This window comes from Tremella mesenterica, assembly GCF_000271645.1.
Source record: "Tremella mesenterica DSM 1558 unplaced genomic scaffold TREMEscaffold_13, whole genome shotgun sequence".
Classification (NCBI taxonomy): Eukaryota; Fungi; Basidiomycota; class Tremellomycetes; order Tremellales; family Tremellaceae; genus Tremella; species Tremella mesenterica.
In genome coordinates this window covers 383,456-399,598 of record NW_006711237.1, presented here as the reverse complement: position 1 = coordinate 399,598, position 16,143 = coordinate 383,456, and the positions used below count along the sequence as shown (strand labels likewise).

Below are 16,143 nucleotides of genomic sequence, written 5' to 3'. Positions count from 1 at the left end.
AAGAGGACACCAAGTCACCCCTCTACCGTACAAAATCATTGGAAGATACTCCAACCTTGTGCACCAAGGAAGGAAGATTAGTCAACGAATCAGAGAAGATTAAACTTCTCGTAAACTGTTTTCGCAAGTCAGTCTTGTATGTTAAGAAGCAACGTCGAATAGTCACAAGGAACAGGATCATCGTGCTGGATACAGATAGGAGGATAGAGAAAGTAGGAGAAGGGTGTAGTGAGATATGACGAATTTATATTGACACAAATGAAGAAGATACGTATACATACAATCATACTTCCGGATCGAACAATTTGTCCAGACCTGCTTCTACTGCGGAAATTTTGTTTAAAAGGATTTTGATAGCTTCTGGTACTAAATCTTCAGGTTTGTATTGACCAACCGATTCGATATTGACTGGTATTTAGCGATTATGGCATTTTGCTGTGGATTTTTGATGTCGACAAGCCCATGTTCCATTGAGCCTGACATGACCAAGTAAAATCTCTTCATGGATACATGAACAGATTCTGAGATGGGAGAAAGGTATATTAGATTTTGTGCTTTGTGAAAAGGATGAATGGTTCAGTGAGATATGGTCAGTATATTGGCGGAAGGTGGAAAGGAAAAACAACAACCACGAAACTTGAGTATAATGTGATAAACGATGGAGTGAAGCCTAAGGCCGAGGGTGACAAGAATAAGGATGAAAAAGGAAAAGTATGATCTCCCACTCACATATGAAATGATCCCGTATTCTAGTCAATTGAACTTTATCTTCGAATTCCGCATGTCTTAAAACCTCCCTTGAGACTGTATCCCTTCTAGAGTTTTTCACTACGCATTGTGGTTGTCCTCGTTTATCTTTTTCTATACCGATGACACCTGGGGGAAAACTTTGAACGAATTTTTGTTGGTGCTCTACTGGAATGGGTGAACGAATGATTATGTGTGGTAAGAGACGATATGATGCAGTAGCTACTGGAGAGAATTTGGCGTGATCGGCTCCTGTACCTTTTCTAGCGAAACATGTTAGGTCGATTAACTGATGTCAGCGATAACTCTTCGTCGGTGTTGCATTACGATTATACAAGTATTATTGAGGGGTATACGTGGAGGTTATGAAGAAGAGTGGGATTGAGAGTGGGTCTTACAGAGATATTGTCGATCGTGGAAGAGATAGGAAATAACTGCAGGAACAGAAACATGGATGCAGGGGTCGACTGGAAGAGGAAGTAAAGTGAGTGAGGTGGAAAGAGGCAGGAGAGATCAGCGGGGAGACGTCCAACAACCATGAGAATATGATTCGAGGTGATGAGAAACAAAGATAGTGTGTATTGAGATCCATCATGATTGAAAGAAGGACAGAATGAATGTTGACGGTGAAGAGGGAAGGTTCAAATGATCTACTTCACTCACCTGCCCAGGTCTCAACTTGCATAACAAAATATCAGGATCAACAGGTTTAGGTTCTTTCCTTTTCCATTTCGTTTTCTGTGCTCCTGCAGGTTCCCATTCCAACATACCCGTATAAACATCTGAATCCCAATATTTCCTCTTCGGATCCGTTTCACCTTGAGTCCCAGGTTGTCTATCGCATTTCACACGAAGTTGAAACACGACAGTATCTGTATCCAGAGCTCCAGCATTAGGATTTGCTCGAAAGATCATTTCCCTTGGATCAATTCTCAAAGGTACTAAACCTAATCTATGACATAAAACTTCGTCTTGCATTATAGAGGTGTTGTTCCATACGTAAACATCTTCGATAGCCACTGTGGGTACTTCTGCGATGAGGACACGACGGAGTGCGTTGGCTATTGATGCGTCTACGCCTACGAGGTCGAATTCGAGTGTGGAGGGAGTGAGACGTTGGAGGGAGACTATGAGGTTCTGGGGGTAAGTATGTTGTTGACTTGGTCTTATCATGCCTCGATGATTGGACGAGCTGCGAGCAAGGAGGGGTGTTATGATGGAGCCCCGATGAAGTGTCAGTTACAGTATGAAGGAATGGAAGGTGAGAATATAAGAGAGACAGAGAGATAATGTAAGCAAGAATGATAGGTTATGGAAGGGAGGGAGGAATGAGAATAGATAGAGGGGAAAAATGGTGAAGGACAAACCTCTTTGAATCGCTTCAAATTCCAAGAATGATCTTCTCCTGGATAATGACCTGGGAAATCGTTACCTGAGACATTCCCAACTCTCTCCGGTAATATCTGAACGTGTCTTCTTGGATCGTCGTTGGACCTGGGTGGCATGTTGATGCTACCGAGCAGATGCTAGAGTAGAAGACGCTGATGTAGATGCAATCAGTTGAACTTTTTTGACTTTTGAGATGAAAGTGGGGGGATCATTTAAATGTGGGTTTGTCACTGAGATGACGCGACTGGCTTGTTTTCGCCACTCAAAATATCCATCTTCCCCTTCTGCATCTCTACTTCTCCACTATTCTTACCCTTATACATAAGCTATCTCCCAACGGCCCTCCCTCGTCCTAATCTAGTCATGCTAAAACGTCTACCATCAAACCAAAACACAAGCGAGCAGATCACTTCCGCTACTTCTGGAGGTTTCGGATTACCTTCTTTCAAACCTTTCCGTCCTCCTTCCGCCCTCGTCTCAAAGAGAATCTCTGCTATCCCATCTAGAAAACGAAAAAACGTATCGTACAAAGGTCAAGATGGAGCTAGTGACGGAGAGAGTGATACAGAGGGTAAAGAGAATAAGAAGAGTAAATATGCCATGGGGAATAAAGAGTATGGTGAGGATGGAGTGTTGGGAGGTATGGGAAAATTGTGTAATCGAAAATTCCCAGTGTTCAAGACCAAGGAGAAGACAACTGTCTTCTCAAGGACGTGAGTCTCTTGCCTTCCTCTCTCCCCTTCCTTGGCTGGAAAATTTGTGGACTATATGAATACACAATCTGACAAATATAGCTTCTCCATACCCATCATGACAAACCCTAAAACCTCTCAAGCAATAGTTCATCCCTTATCCAACGCCGCTTTGGGAGCTCGGTTACAACCTATCATGCCTCCTAAACCACTACACGACCCAATGGCAGACCACGCTATCGTCTTATACGACCCCACGATTGACGATCGACCGGGTCCATCGGAGATCGGAGCTTTGAAAAGTGATGAGGAGAAAGCGAGGTTACAAGCTCAGGCTAGTGGACCACATAAGAGTTTGAGAGTCATTTTGGGAATACAAGATCCTAAGAAAAAGTCAGAAGTCAAAGTTCCAGTGGTGATAGATCCTGCATTATCAAAGATTTTAAGACCACATCAGATCGAAGGTGTTAAAGTGAGTGTTTCCCACATCGTTCTTTTCAATCCCATCCATTCAATTATCTCACCTCAGATTGGGATTGATGGATGGTATCTAGAGCTCATCTCAGTTTCTCTACAGATGTACAACTGGTCTTATGGCTGAAGGTGCTTGGGGATGTATCATGGCCGATGAAATGGGTCTAGGAAAGACATTACAATGTATAGCACTCATGTGGACTTTATTGAAACAATCCCCAACATCAGGTAAGGGAACATGCGAAAAGACCATTGTGGTTTGTCCTACTTCCTTAGTTGGTAATTGGGCGAATGAACTCAGTGAGACCATCTTCTTTTCAATCAAAGCTCAGTTTAGCTGATCCCAGTCAAATGGTTAGGACCAGGAGCGATCAACCCGTTGGTTTTGGACGGTAAAGGTGGGAAACCTGAAATGATACCCGCTGTTCGGAGATGGATTCAGGCGACAGGTAGGGGTGTCACTCAACCGGGTAAGTGTTTCAGTCAACCTTTCACCACTCATCTTTCATGATGGTAATGTGTGTGGATAGGAAGACTTGGGATGTGCGTCTTCAAGTATGGTCTGGGTGTTGATGAACAGTCTTGATTGCTTCGTATGAGAACTTGAGGACCTTGCAAGAGGAATTCGGTAATGCTCCGATTGGGTTGTTATTAGCGGACGAGGGGCATAGATTGAAAAATGCCGGTGGGTATTATCAGTCTTCACACTTTTCTCCACATATTCTAGCTCCCGACCTCTCATTTTCATTTCTGACACTAGGATCCTTTCACAACCCTTTCATGTTCCTTGAACCGTTCGCCGCACGATACACGCCCCTACGTCATTACTTGCAAAAGAATGCATCTTCCCGTGACCTGTGTGTGGAAGCCGTTCTCATATGGTCGCCAGTGGTTGTGACATCGAAAGGTAGGCGTAATGATGACTAACCTTCAGACACTCTCACTTTCCAAGCCCTCACTCAACTAAACGTCCAACGTCGAGTCATCTTGACAGGTACACCTATCCAAAACGACCTCTCTGAATATTTCGCCTTACTCAACTTTGCGAATCCTGAATATCTCGGTTCCCGGCTTGATTTCAAGAAAAACTTCGAAGCTAAGATCTTGCGCGGGAGAGATGCGGATGCGTCAGAGAAAGAGAGGGAAGAATGTGATGCAAAATTGAAAGAGTTAGGAGGGTTGGTAAGTAAGTTTATCATAAGAAGGACGAATGATTTATTGTCAAAATATTGTTAGTGACTTTTCTCATAAATAAACCAGTATTCTTCTTCCTCCATCCCCACCTCATATCTGAATCATTCTCCACCCCTTCTTCTCCCATACATATATCGGATACCCATTCCGGTCGAGGAAGAGGTCTCTCCCCTTCTTACCTTCCTAGCAACAAGCGAGAGAACATCCCGAATGTCTGATGATGTTAACCATCATGGTGAAGGGAAGAAAACCCGCTTATGAGATAGTACCTGTAAAATACGAGCACGTAGTTTTCTGTCGACCTTCCAAACTACAAGTCGATCTCTACAACCTTTTCGTAACTTCCAAAGATGTCCAACGATTACTCAGGGGAAAAGATTCTCAACCACTCAAAGCCATTGGATTATTGAGGAAATTGGTCAATCATCCTGATCTCTTACGACTTCCAGAGGATTTACCAGGTAGTGAGAAATTCCTTCCAGAAGGTTATGGGAAAGTTGGGAGGGAAAGAGGTGTAAATTGTGAATTATCGGGAAAGTTTGTGGTTCTTGAGAGGTCAGTATTGATGCCAATTTTTTCTCCTAGCACACCATATTCGAAATCACTGCGGTAAACGCTTTTGATATTTCCGTTCCCCTTCTACACTGTTGCGATCACCTCCTCCCGTCAAGGTCCCGTCTTTTACTTCCAACGCCCGATTCCAAGCGCTCATGCCCGGATGTCCTGATCCCGTCCTTCAGTCCTGCCTGATGTTAACATTCACTCCGACTTGGTAAAACGTCGAACGATGAATGTGGGGAATGTAAAGCTGAAAGATAGGATGTTACATCATATTCACACTCAAACAAATGATAAGATCGTCTTGATTAGTAATACCACCCAGACTCTTGATTTAATGGAAAGATTATGTCGTTTGAAAAAGTGAGTTTAGACGAATTCTTTCATTTCTCCCCGCCGTCGTCTTTACTACTTTGTATCATAACATCTCTCGAATTACCAAGTACTATTTTGAGAAGAATCACAATGACATACTAATCCCAGATACGGTTGCGTCCGTCTTGACGGAAGTATGAGTGTACCTAAACGTAATAAAACCGTCGAACGATTCAATAATCCTGAGAATAAAGAATTCGTTTTTCTTCTCAGTTCAAAAGCTGGTGGATGTGGGATAAATTTGATCGGTGCGAATCGATTGATATTGTTTGATCCGGATTGGAATCCAGCTAGTGATCAACAAGCTTTAGCTAGAGTTTGGCGTGATGGTCAGAAGAAAGAATGTGAGTCGAGTTTTTTCTTTCTATTTCCTTATGGTACTCTTTCCTCGTCGTTCTCTTTCCTTATGGTTCGCTTTCCTCATGGTCCTCTTTCCTTATGGTTCTCTTTCCTTATGGTACTCGTTCCTTCTTTCCTTCTTCCTTATGGCACTCTTTCACATCCCCTGCTTCCCAATCACACAAAGTATCAGACCATTTCTCCGAGCCGAAGACCAAACAATCTGATATCTATCTAACTCTCAGGTTTCGTATATCGATTCCAAACAACAGGTACGATAGAAGAGAAAATCTTTCAACGTCAATGTCAAAAACAAAACTTATCAGCTTGCGTAGTAGATGAAGCAGAAGATACGGCAAGACATTTCACAGCAGATGATTTAAGACAATTATTCAAATTTCATCCTGAAACATTGAGCGATACGCATGATACTTATAAATGTAAACGATGTCAAGGTTCGAAACAAAATGTTAAAAGTAAAGTTTTGTTATATGGTGATTCTAGTACTTGGAATCATTTAAGGAATGAAGATTTAGATAATGTACATGATGATTTGTTGAGAAGTGAGAAAGGTAAGAACGAAGTTAGTTATGTTTTTCAATATATTTCTCATTGATTGTTGGGTATATATGAAGTGTTGAATGACATTATGTATTCCTATAACAAATTTGTTTTCGGAACGTATTCATCTATTTGACACTAGAGACATTATAGAAATTATATTGTAAAGGAAGGTACTTGGTAATTTTAGCTTACGAGTGTTGGCCAACCTGTCAAATTGACAGGCCCGTCTCTCGTCTATTTGACATTATTCGTTACTGCATGTTATAAAATCGTTCGTTTGACCGAGATGTGGTTTCGGCTCGGACACATACCAGTGCCGATAGATTAGGGGTATGTGAAAATGGGTCTTGTAGCTAGGGCAGCGGTAGTCGTTGTTGAAGGTGTAGTGTTAGTATCATTATTAGTATCAGTATTATTAGTAGTAGTAGTAGTAGTAGTAGTAGTAGTATTGGTAGTGGTGGTGGTATGCGCAGAATTACAGTAGTAGCAATAGCAATAGCGATAACGATAGCCAGAATTCCTCGCCAAGAGCCAAGAAGCCAAGAAAACTAAGCGGAAGCAAATGTGACACTGTGGCACTGCGGAAAATCAGGAAGAAATCTTACCCGTTCCTAGTTCCGATAACCCCGCGAAACCCGACTCACTTCCACTCCACCCAGAAAACTCCCCACTGCCACTGAGATTTTGTGCGATCCCTTCCCTACCCTACCCTACTTTACTGCTCTGAGACGACCATCATCATCACCATCATCTCTTTTACTTTCCCACACGAGGTAACCATAACTAACCTCACCATAGAACTACTCTTCCTATCATTCCCTCATTTTCATTCTCTCACTCTTGACCCTTACACTGTACTTGGTTCTTCCCTCGTTTAGATCGGACTTGATAGATCGAGAGAATTCAGAATAGAGAAGATCGACAGATATTCAATTTAAATATTAGATAGATAGTCGACTTAGATCCTAGATAGATAGTCAACTTAGATATTAGATAGAATCAAATATAAATGACCATCATGGTTCAATCTGTCGATACGACCGGAGAGAAAGAAAAGATGGTCGTTTTGAAAGAAGCTGAGGAGAAAGAATTGGTAGATGGACAGCAGTCAGTTGACACTTCTTTTTCTTTCACACTTTGTCTTTCATACTCCACTCTTGGCCTTGGACTTGATCAGTGGGACGTAGTGAAAATGGAGGAATTACTGAGGACAGATTCGTCGTACCCAACTTTACTGTCAAACAATTACTCGATGCTATTCCGTGAGTATCTTCATCTTTCACTCCACAATCATACAATTCTCATACATTTTTACTCCACTGTCACTCTTTCCACACTCTTGTCGACAACTATCGAAGGACCATTCAACTCGTATTCCATCGTACCTCTCAGACGCCGTTTACGAGTGTCGATATACTGTAGTGTCAGGTAAGGAAAGGACAATGCTGGAAAGGACAGTGTAAACATATCCGTGCTTATCATCAGCGCCCATTGCTTTCATCGTTCAGCACTAAGGTCATCTTTATACATCGTTCAGGATTTCACCCTTCTAGCTGGTTTGGTTTATGGAGCTTATCATATCACTCCTACTTTGGATAAACTGTGAGTGATTTATTATTCCCCTCTACTTCCCCGAACCCACTTCCTGCCTCACTCCTCTGGGGGAGATGTCAATATCGCCATTTCATCTGCCCCTTTCACGACCACCACCGCCTCTCTCCCTCACCTCACCTCACCTACTTCTGCGCCCGCGTTGGACTGGTGCTCATCAGTTGGTGTTGATTTCGCACAACTGACCCTTAGTCACCTCTCTCCCGCCACATACTGGACTGCCAAGATTGCCCTCTACGCGATATACCAAGTCCTCGCCGGGCTCGTAGCTACAGGTGTATGGGTCATTGCGTGGGTCCTTCCTTTCCCCCTTCCCTCAGTCGCGCTGCTTCCCCCAAATCCCCCTGCTCGTACTCGCAGCATATGCTCGTGTTAAGCATCCCGATCACGTCAGAAAACCTCCCGAGTTATTGGAAATCGATGCTCACCTCAGTCACGAATGCGGCCACCAGGGTTTCTCTTCCTCGAAACGTATCAACAACTCGGTTGGTTGGGTCCTACATTCAGCCTTGCTGGTACCATACCATTCCTGGCGTATCTCTGTGAGTTTGTCGTAATCTTCACAATTCATCACTGATCAAAAGCATGGTCGTCATCATGCGGGCACCAACCATTTGACCAGAGACGAGGTGCACGTGCCGAAGACTCGTAAACAGCTCAAAGCTCCGGAGATGAAAGAAGAGGCTGAGATTTTGGGCATCAAGTGGGTGCTTTCTTCGTCTTTCCGTCTCGTTGTTGTTCCCTTCGAGCTATGTATCACATGCGTCCCTGGTGCTCCAGCCAACTGTCGTATCCGTTGCACAAGTCCGTCTGTTCTTCTTCTCTCAATTGAAAGCCTCCTCCTGCCATGCTACTGGAAACCTCAGAAAAGCCTGCTCCATGCTGACCCACAGCGTGTCCGCCATGCGCCAGGCCGAACTCCGCGAGGCACTCGAGGAATCTCCATTGGCCTCTCTCTGGAATGTCTTTCTCGTCCAACTCGTTGGCTGGCCCATGTACCTCACCACCAACGCCAGTGGTCAAACTCATTACCCAGCTGGGACCAATCGTATGTTTCCTCTCATCGCCAAGCTGATGAGACGCTGATCCGTCAGACTTCACCCCCAAAGCTGTCATATTCCGAGCTTCACAATACTGGCAAGTCATCTGGTCTGACATCGGCATCTGTCTCGCCTTGACCGTATTGGGATACTGGATTTACAAAAGGGGTTTCGCAGAGTTTGCATCTATTTATCTCGTTCCTTACTTGTTTGTCAACCAGTGAGCTTGTCCATTCTAGTACCGAAACTCACAGCTGATGTCAAAGCTGGCTCGTCTTAATCACGTTTCTTCAACATACCGATCCTCTCATACGTGAGTGCCCTCCCTCCTTTGCATCTTCTGAATCCAACTCGCATGATATACGCTAATCCTCAGCCCATTACTCTGCTGAGAAATGGACTTTCGCCCGTGGTGCGTTGGCAACCATCGACCGCAATTTCCTTGGCCCTGTCGGCAAATACATCCTCCATGGTATTTGTGAGACTCATGTAGCGCACCACATTGCATCAAAGATTCCTCATTGTGAGCTCATTTCTATGATGTTTCCTCTTCGCCTCCCCCCGCCCCCCCTTACTGGCATGATTGCGGCGCCGGTGTTGGTGGATGACAGTCTAGGTCGGGTTCGGTGCGTAGGCCTAACTTTTGACTGACCCGTAGACAACGCATGGGAAGCCACTGCTGCATTGAAGACTTATCTCGGACCTCATTACTACGAATCTGAAGAAAACATCTTGGCGGCTTTTTGGAGGTGTCACAGGGAATGTCTCGTGGGTGTTCTTCCTCGTCTCGTCTTGTCACCTTGACCTTGAAGCCTCTGAGCTATTTTGCAATTTACCACATCTGAAAGATTGGGCCAATTCATGTCTGTTATCGCCCGAACGGACCTTTCGTTTCTATGTTCCTATCTGCGTAGGATATTCCCGAACCGATTCCGTGTTAGTGGATGATGCGATCAGTCAAAATGCCTCACCTACCCCGAAACCACCTAATGTGTTCTTCTCGCCCCAAAAACTTGCATTTCATGTCAACCCCAAACAGTCCATCTCCCGTTCTGGCCGGACACAACCCGATATGTCAAAGTAGAGTAATGAGATCGTCCTGACCAGACGCTGACGCTCAGTTTGTGGAAGACGGACAAGACGTCATGTTTTTCAAGAATGCCTCTGGGTTGGCGCAACGTGTCCCAGTGGAAGAAGGTGGGAATATCTCGGATTCGGGTGTGGACATGGGGGAGAAGTGAGAGGTGTTGGTCGGTCGTTGCTAGTCCATTCCCAATCTGGTAAGTTTATGAAGGAGAAATGGGTGATGGAGGTCAAGTTGCATGTTGGTAGGTGTTTGAAGAAGGATGGAATTACGTTTTTACGTTTGATATGAAAGATACACATGAAGATGATTTTACCTTGTCTCTGCGACTCTTTCTTGCCTTGATCCGTGGGTTCAGTATTGACTTACGTATGATGATGACACAACATGATGTGCGATGGGGGGTTTCCCATGATGTTGGGGGCATGGGGGAATGAGTGGGAGATAGTGTACGTACTTGTAGATTGAAGCGAGAATTGTATGTGTAAATGGAATGACCCTCCTTTGAACGACAGCTAATCGTGTCAAAATCACTCATTCCACTTCCTTTCTTCTTCTTCTTCTTCTCTTCTCTTCTTCCATCTCGTCTCTTCTCTACTCTTCCATCTCTATCATCACTTCATCAGACCTTCTTGCATTCTTGAACCAATATCTCACATCGACGTCATCCCTTAAACTGTTCTTTGTCTATCTGAGATCTGAGATCCGAGTAGTAAAGGATAAGGGCACAAGGGGGATACGACTAAGTCACTTGAGAAGAATGATCCCTCGCCACCCATTCGGTCCTCCTCCCCTTCCCCCTCCCCCTCCCCCTCCTCATTCTCAATCTCAATTGAATCATCCTGGATATTATAACAATCCATATCCTACATATCCTCATCCTCATCATCATCGACCTCATCATCATACACATATCCACTCTCTTCCTCATCATCCTCATTCGAACTCTCACCCTCATCATCCCCATCCCCATCCTCAATCGAATCCTCACCCTCATCATCATCCTCAATCCAATTCGCATCTTGATCGTCAATCGAATCTGCACCCTCAATCGAATACGGATCCGAATCCGAACTCGCATCTTCATCCTCAATCGAATCCGACTCCGAATTCTGAATCGACTTCGAATCCGAATCCGAATCCTCAATCGAATTCCAACTCCAATTCGGACACACAACCAAATCCCATCATCCCACCTTACATCCCTGGTATCTCTGGGAATCCTTCAATGTTATTACCTCCCATAACAGGTATGTTCGGACATACTATGAATCATCCTTTTACGAATAACGTTCGACCGGACGTACTTAATCATCCTTCGGTCGGTCATGCGGAATCGGATAGGACTGCGGATGCCGTTAGACCGGATGTACTTGATCATCACTCGTCTGGGATGGAGTCTATCATCCGACCGGATAGTCCTGAACATCACTCATCTGGGATGGACTCTATCGTTCGACCCGAACTACCTGTCCCTCTCTCATCTGGAGAAAAAGAAATTATCAAGAAAGACCAAGTGGTCAAACCGAATATTGATGTCGCCACTTTGGACGAACCTTATCCTTGCGCTTATATCCATCCTAGTGCATATGAGAATGGTCATTATAAATCTGGACCTCAAATGAAGAGGGAGGAAGATAAATCCAACGACTTAGCGGTGGATAATCTACCTGTCCAATCGACTAACTCTGTCATTCAGAGGAAAGCAGATCACGGGTTTCATTTGCAAGACTCAAACATCGACCAGAAAGATGTCAACCAAGAGAAAAACCGAGACCAAAACCAAGAGAAAAACAATGTGAATGAGGATACTGTGAAAGTAGAAACTCCAAGAATTTCCACACAAGATAAAGGCAAAATACCCATGTATAAAATCAAATCCGATCACCGTCGAGAATCTATAAACTCCCTCATACATCTTCAAAACGTTTCTTCCTCCGAAGATGAACACGCCATCATTTCACGTCCACTACCGGAAATCGTAGATGTTAGCAGGTCTGGAATATCTCACGAAGGACTTCAGAAAACTACCACAAATCTGGTCGATCAAAAGAAATCTTACTCCGGGATCAAAGAATCTTCCAATGGTGTCGAATCGAGTGACGATGAACCTATTCCCGATTGTCTACTCTCCCGACTCCCAGGTTCACCCCCATTGATGCGTAATCAATCAACAGACTCGACGGATAAATCTAAATGGACTTATGTGGAGAGTTGCTCTGATTTCTCTGAAGAGAGTGAGAGGGAGATGGATAGTGAGATTGATAATGCTAGTCATGTGGCTACTAAAGGTATGTGTGGTTCACCTTGTTCCTTCTTTCTTCGATGGTGCTCGTGATTGATTTTGTCCCACGCCGAGTTTCAGATGGATAATTTCCCTGCGCAGATTTCTCCGAGAAATTCTTCTTGGACATAACTCTTATGGCCCAATTCCTAAACTTCCATCCTCGCTCCCCGTGTGCTGGCTGGTAGTGGGGAATCCATGGGTAGTGAAGGCGACTACGACGAGAACTGATCATTAGATCGTGACGACGTACATACACCCTACGTCCCGTTGAATCAAAATCTAATCAATGGAGACGACGTAACTTCTGAGAAACCATGGAATACCTGGCAAGACTTCCTGGGAAGCGAGCGTCTCGACTCGAAGTCAGAGAGAGGACTTACTGATCAGAGTCAAATGTATCCCCTTCGTGAGTTGTCGTTCATCCCTCGACATGTCATCATATTGTCCTGTGTCTGTTCAATCGGTGCCTCCCTTCGTTTCAGGTCACCGCTCCTAGCACAGGCCTGAGTGAAAGCCCTCTCATCCTGTGCCGCGTTATACACGGAAAACTAGTCAAGCATGAAGCTCATGCCCAGATCCGATGTACTCTCGTGTGCCACGGGCCTCTGCCATGGTTGATGGAGCATGTCTCAGTCTCTCGGAAGGGGTGATGGGAGGGGATGAGATTGCCAAACCCATCGATGATGTCCCTGTACGATCTCTCCCCGAAATCGTAAACTCCGCACAAACAGCAATAGTTTTGGAAAATAAGGATACCTCCACAAACAACGTTCCCGTGAATCCCCCTGGCGTTAAACTCAGAGACCATCTGATCAAGTCGGTTCCCATGGGAGCGAGGCCAATCACATTACCACAGAATCCATCCAAAAAACGTGATCGGCCCAGTACTCTCCCAGTTGCAATCGCTTCGTGTAAAGAAACGAATGCCAACAGTTAGTCATCCGTGATTATGCGTCGTTCAAACTCTGCTAACACACAGATGACGTCTTGAAAAAACATATTGCGGGATACGTCAAGTCCACTACGGAATGTCTTCAAGAAATCACCAAGCAACTTGAAAATCTTCCAATTCATGCGAGGGATATCAAATGTACCATCCAAAGTTCGTTAAATCTCGACTCTGCCTTGGACAATAAACCAAGGGTATCATGCGTATCCAATTTCTCTGTGTCGACCACTCCTCCCAGGACCACATCGACCACTCCTTCGACCACTTCTTTCGAGCATATGGGAGACTCGGACGAAGATGACTTGTTGGATTTTTCGTCCGCTTCCGGTGAACCTGATGCCCACTCGACCCATACAACACCAGTAGCTCGTTCGGCTTATGGTCTAGCACCCGCAGATGTAGAAGCTGAAGCAATCACTCCTGTCCTTCCGACCACACCGAAGAAGGAGCACCGTGATACTTCTGTCGGACCCATGAGTCCGGTGGACGAAGAGAGATTCATCAATAGACTCTTGGAAAATCCTACCAATACTTCGGCCACTACGACCTTGTTGAATATCCTGAAAGATGAACATGTTCAGTTGGATTCGGTCTTGGGGCTCAAACTATTGGATCTCGCGGCGGATCTACGTCTTGGTGGAAGTCACGATATGACATCTCCATTTCGGAAACGAGGAAAACAATCGATGTCAACCCAAACTAAAAAAGACCGAAAGTGTAAAAAGGATCCGTTTGTGGAGATATCCAAAAAACTCGAGTCAGAGGAAATCTCCAACATTGACAAGAAGTCTTGTCCTTCTAAGAGGGAGGAATCGAAGAAACACAAAGATATCACCGAGAGCGCAATCACGAAAACTATGCTCATGGAAAAGTTGAATGAATTCGTACCTACTTTGAACGCCATCGCTTCTGCTGTAGGATTGAACGTTGTGGATGAAGTGGAAGATGGAAGTGCAACGGTGGAAACGAAACATCCCTTTGATAAATCCTCGATATCTCTCGCAGCAAATTCGCAATCCCGACATACCCATCTTGGTAACCCGGTACACGAGCCAACTGAGACAGTCGAACCTACCAAGAAAAAACGTGAAACCCTTACCGAATATCAAAAACGAATCGATACTGCTCGAGCGTCCACCAAGGATATGAAGTTTTGTGCAAGTTCGACCGGTATCACGTCTCACGGTCAACCAATCTCTGCGAATTTGCAGGATTCAAACCAACAGCCCAAACTCACGAACGATTCGCTCTTGTCTGGATCTACCAACAAACCTTTTGCAGAGTCTAAATTGCCCATGGACCCCGTCAAGATTGATACTCACAGAAACGGAAAGCAACCTTTACCATCGATTCAAATTCCCAATGGGATCACCACCATTCCCAATATCAACACCTCCAACCAATCTGTCGAACCAGATCGAGGATTATCTAGCTCAACTTCAGCCCCTTCTTCCGATAGTACGATCGACATCACCCATCCTATACCCTTCATGAATTCTTGGCCAAATCTACCACAAGCTCCATTAAACGAATCGGAATGGGCGGAAATGTTTGATATTCCACCTCCATGGATGAATCCTTCACTACAATCCAAACCATTTGAAACTTACCATGATCAATCAAGTAGGTTACATAATCCTATAGAATGGTCACCTCCTCAATTACCAAATCCCACTTTCAAACTTCCCAACCCTCAACCACCTTTCTTCGGAATTGATTCAACTCCATTCAATTCATCATTTCCTTGGTTACATCATGTCGAAACAAACCCAGGGTACATACCATGGGATCAACCTCATTTATCTTTTCCTCACTTCGGACAGAACCAATTAGGTCAATCATCTCAATTCTATCCTCATCCTTGGAATCAACTTCTGGGTCAGGTAAGATCACAACATACCGCTGGACAATTGGATATGACGGAAAGGTTTGATAGATCTGATCCGTTCCGTTGTAGGGATTTATTTAGAGGGATGAGTTTCGTTCCTTGTCAAATGGGTGGTGATCAGTTTGGTCCTTTGAATCAAATGAGTCATACGATGGGACAAAATCCTTTTTCTCAGGCTGGTCATTCCATGGGACCTAGTAACCCCCTACCTCAGACCGCTCATTCCATGGGACCGAATAACCCACTATCTCAGACAATTCACTCGATGGGACAAAATCCTTTTTCTCATACTGGTCATTCGATAGGACCGAATAACCCCCTACCTCAAACAAATCACTCGACGGGACCAAAGAACCCATTACCTCAAACCCACCATTCCAACGTTGGAGGGTCAAGATCGACCGATGTTCGACCAGGGGTAGGATCAGAAGAAAGAAGAACAGGTCAACCTTATTACGCTCCGGGGGGAATGCCAACTTTTCCTCCCACTTTACCTCGACCATCTGGAATGTCGGAAATGTCAACTAATCCTCTCACTTTCCCTAGACCATCAGGAATGTCGGAAGTGCCAAATTTCCCTCTCACTTTCCCTCGACCAGCTGGAATGTCGGAGATGTCAAATCTTCCTCTTCCTTTCCCTAGACCATCTGGAATGCCAGAAATGCCTGGGTTCATGTTCGGTCAAAGGCCGCCGTTTTGGGGGTTCTAGTCGACTTGTCTAGCATCAAGTCCAAAGGGTATTGTCTTGGTAATTCCGTCCGACCGTTCGACATTCAAGAGTTTGGAGACGCTCAATGGGACCAGGGAATTATGATTGTTTTATACAAAGATGGTTGGAGATGTTTGTGAATGACTAGTGGACTGATGTGAATAGAGGATCATTGTGAATATTTGTGAAGGAAGAAATACTATTAAGGAGGATGTGTAAGAAGTAAGATGAACGTACGTTCAA

General features: G+C 44.6%; 4 protein-coding genes across 4 annotated transcripts; 3 read left to right on the top strand and 1 right to left on the bottom strand.

Annotated features, from left to right (window-relative positions):
- Positions 1 to 283: 283 nt before the first annotated feature.
- Positions 284 to 2,252, bottom strand: TREMEDRAFT_34640 (uncharacterized protein; the record flags this gene model as incomplete). The annotated part of the gene is made up of 4 exons (XM_007007210.1): positions 284 to 408; positions 730 to 1,036; positions 1,411 to 1,884; positions 2,115 to 2,252. 4 exons carry the CDS (start codon positions 2,250 to 2,252, stop codon positions 284 to 286), a joined length of 1,044 nt encoding a protein of 347 aa, XP_007007272.1.
- A 247-nt stretch (positions 2,253 to 2,499) lies between these two features.
- On the top strand, positions 2,500 to 6,384 carry TREMEDRAFT_70028 (uncharacterized protein; the record flags this gene model as incomplete). Its single annotated transcript, XM_007007396.1, has 10 exons — positions 2,500 to 2,849; positions 2,931 to 3,300; positions 3,395 to 3,602; positions 3,650 to 3,772; positions 3,883 to 3,987; positions 4,237 to 4,533; positions 4,763 to 5,051; positions 5,316 to 5,417; positions 5,538 to 5,773; positions 6,014 to 6,384. The coding sequence occupies 10 exons, from the start codon at positions 2,500 to 2,502 to the stop codon at positions 6,382 to 6,384; spliced, it is 2,451 nt and encodes an 816-aa protein (XP_007007458.1).
- A 701-nt stretch (positions 6,385 to 7,085) lies between these two features.
- TREMEDRAFT_45585 (uncharacterized protein) lies at positions 7,086 to 10,389 on the top strand. The gene is made up of 12 exons (XM_007007234.1): positions 7,086 to 7,439; positions 7,547 to 7,594; positions 7,818 to 7,934; positions 8,136 to 8,234; positions 8,377 to 8,485; positions 8,528 to 8,646; positions 8,837 to 8,991; positions 9,038 to 9,203; positions 9,250 to 9,296; positions 9,360 to 9,506; positions 9,642 to 9,751; positions 10,105 to 10,389. Exons 1-12 carry the CDS (start codon positions 7,342 to 7,344, stop codon positions 10,222 to 10,224), a joined length of 1,335 nt encoding a protein of 444 aa, XP_007007296.1. The 5' UTR covers positions 7,086 to 7,341; the 3' UTR covers positions 10,225 to 10,389.
- Positions 10,390 to 10,827: 438 nt separating this feature from the next.
- TREMEDRAFT_65148 (uncharacterized protein) lies at positions 10,828 to 16,040 on the top strand (the record flags this gene model as incomplete). Its single annotated transcript, XM_007007322.1, has 5 exons — positions 10,828 to 12,358; positions 12,590 to 12,760; positions 12,930 to 13,286; positions 13,334 to 15,806; positions 15,851 to 16,040. 5 exons carry the CDS (start codon positions 10,828 to 10,830, stop codon positions 16,038 to 16,040), a joined length of 4,722 nt encoding a protein of 1,573 aa, XP_007007384.1.
- Positions 16,041 to 16,143: the final 103 nt, after the last annotated feature.

Coding starts and splice junctions, on each gene's coding strand:
- TREMEDRAFT_45585 (XM_007007234.1), top strand. CDS start 7,342: ATGACCATCATGGTTCAATCTGTCGATACGACCGGAGAGAAAGAAAAG. Junction 8,486..8,527: donor ACCATTCCTGGCGTATCTCT/GTGAGTTTGTCG, acceptor ACTGATCAAAAG/CATGGTCGTCATCATGCGGG. Junction 9,507..9,641: donor TGCATCAAAGATTCCTCATT/GTGAGCTCATTT, acceptor ACTGACCCGTAG/ACAACGCATGGGAAGCCACT.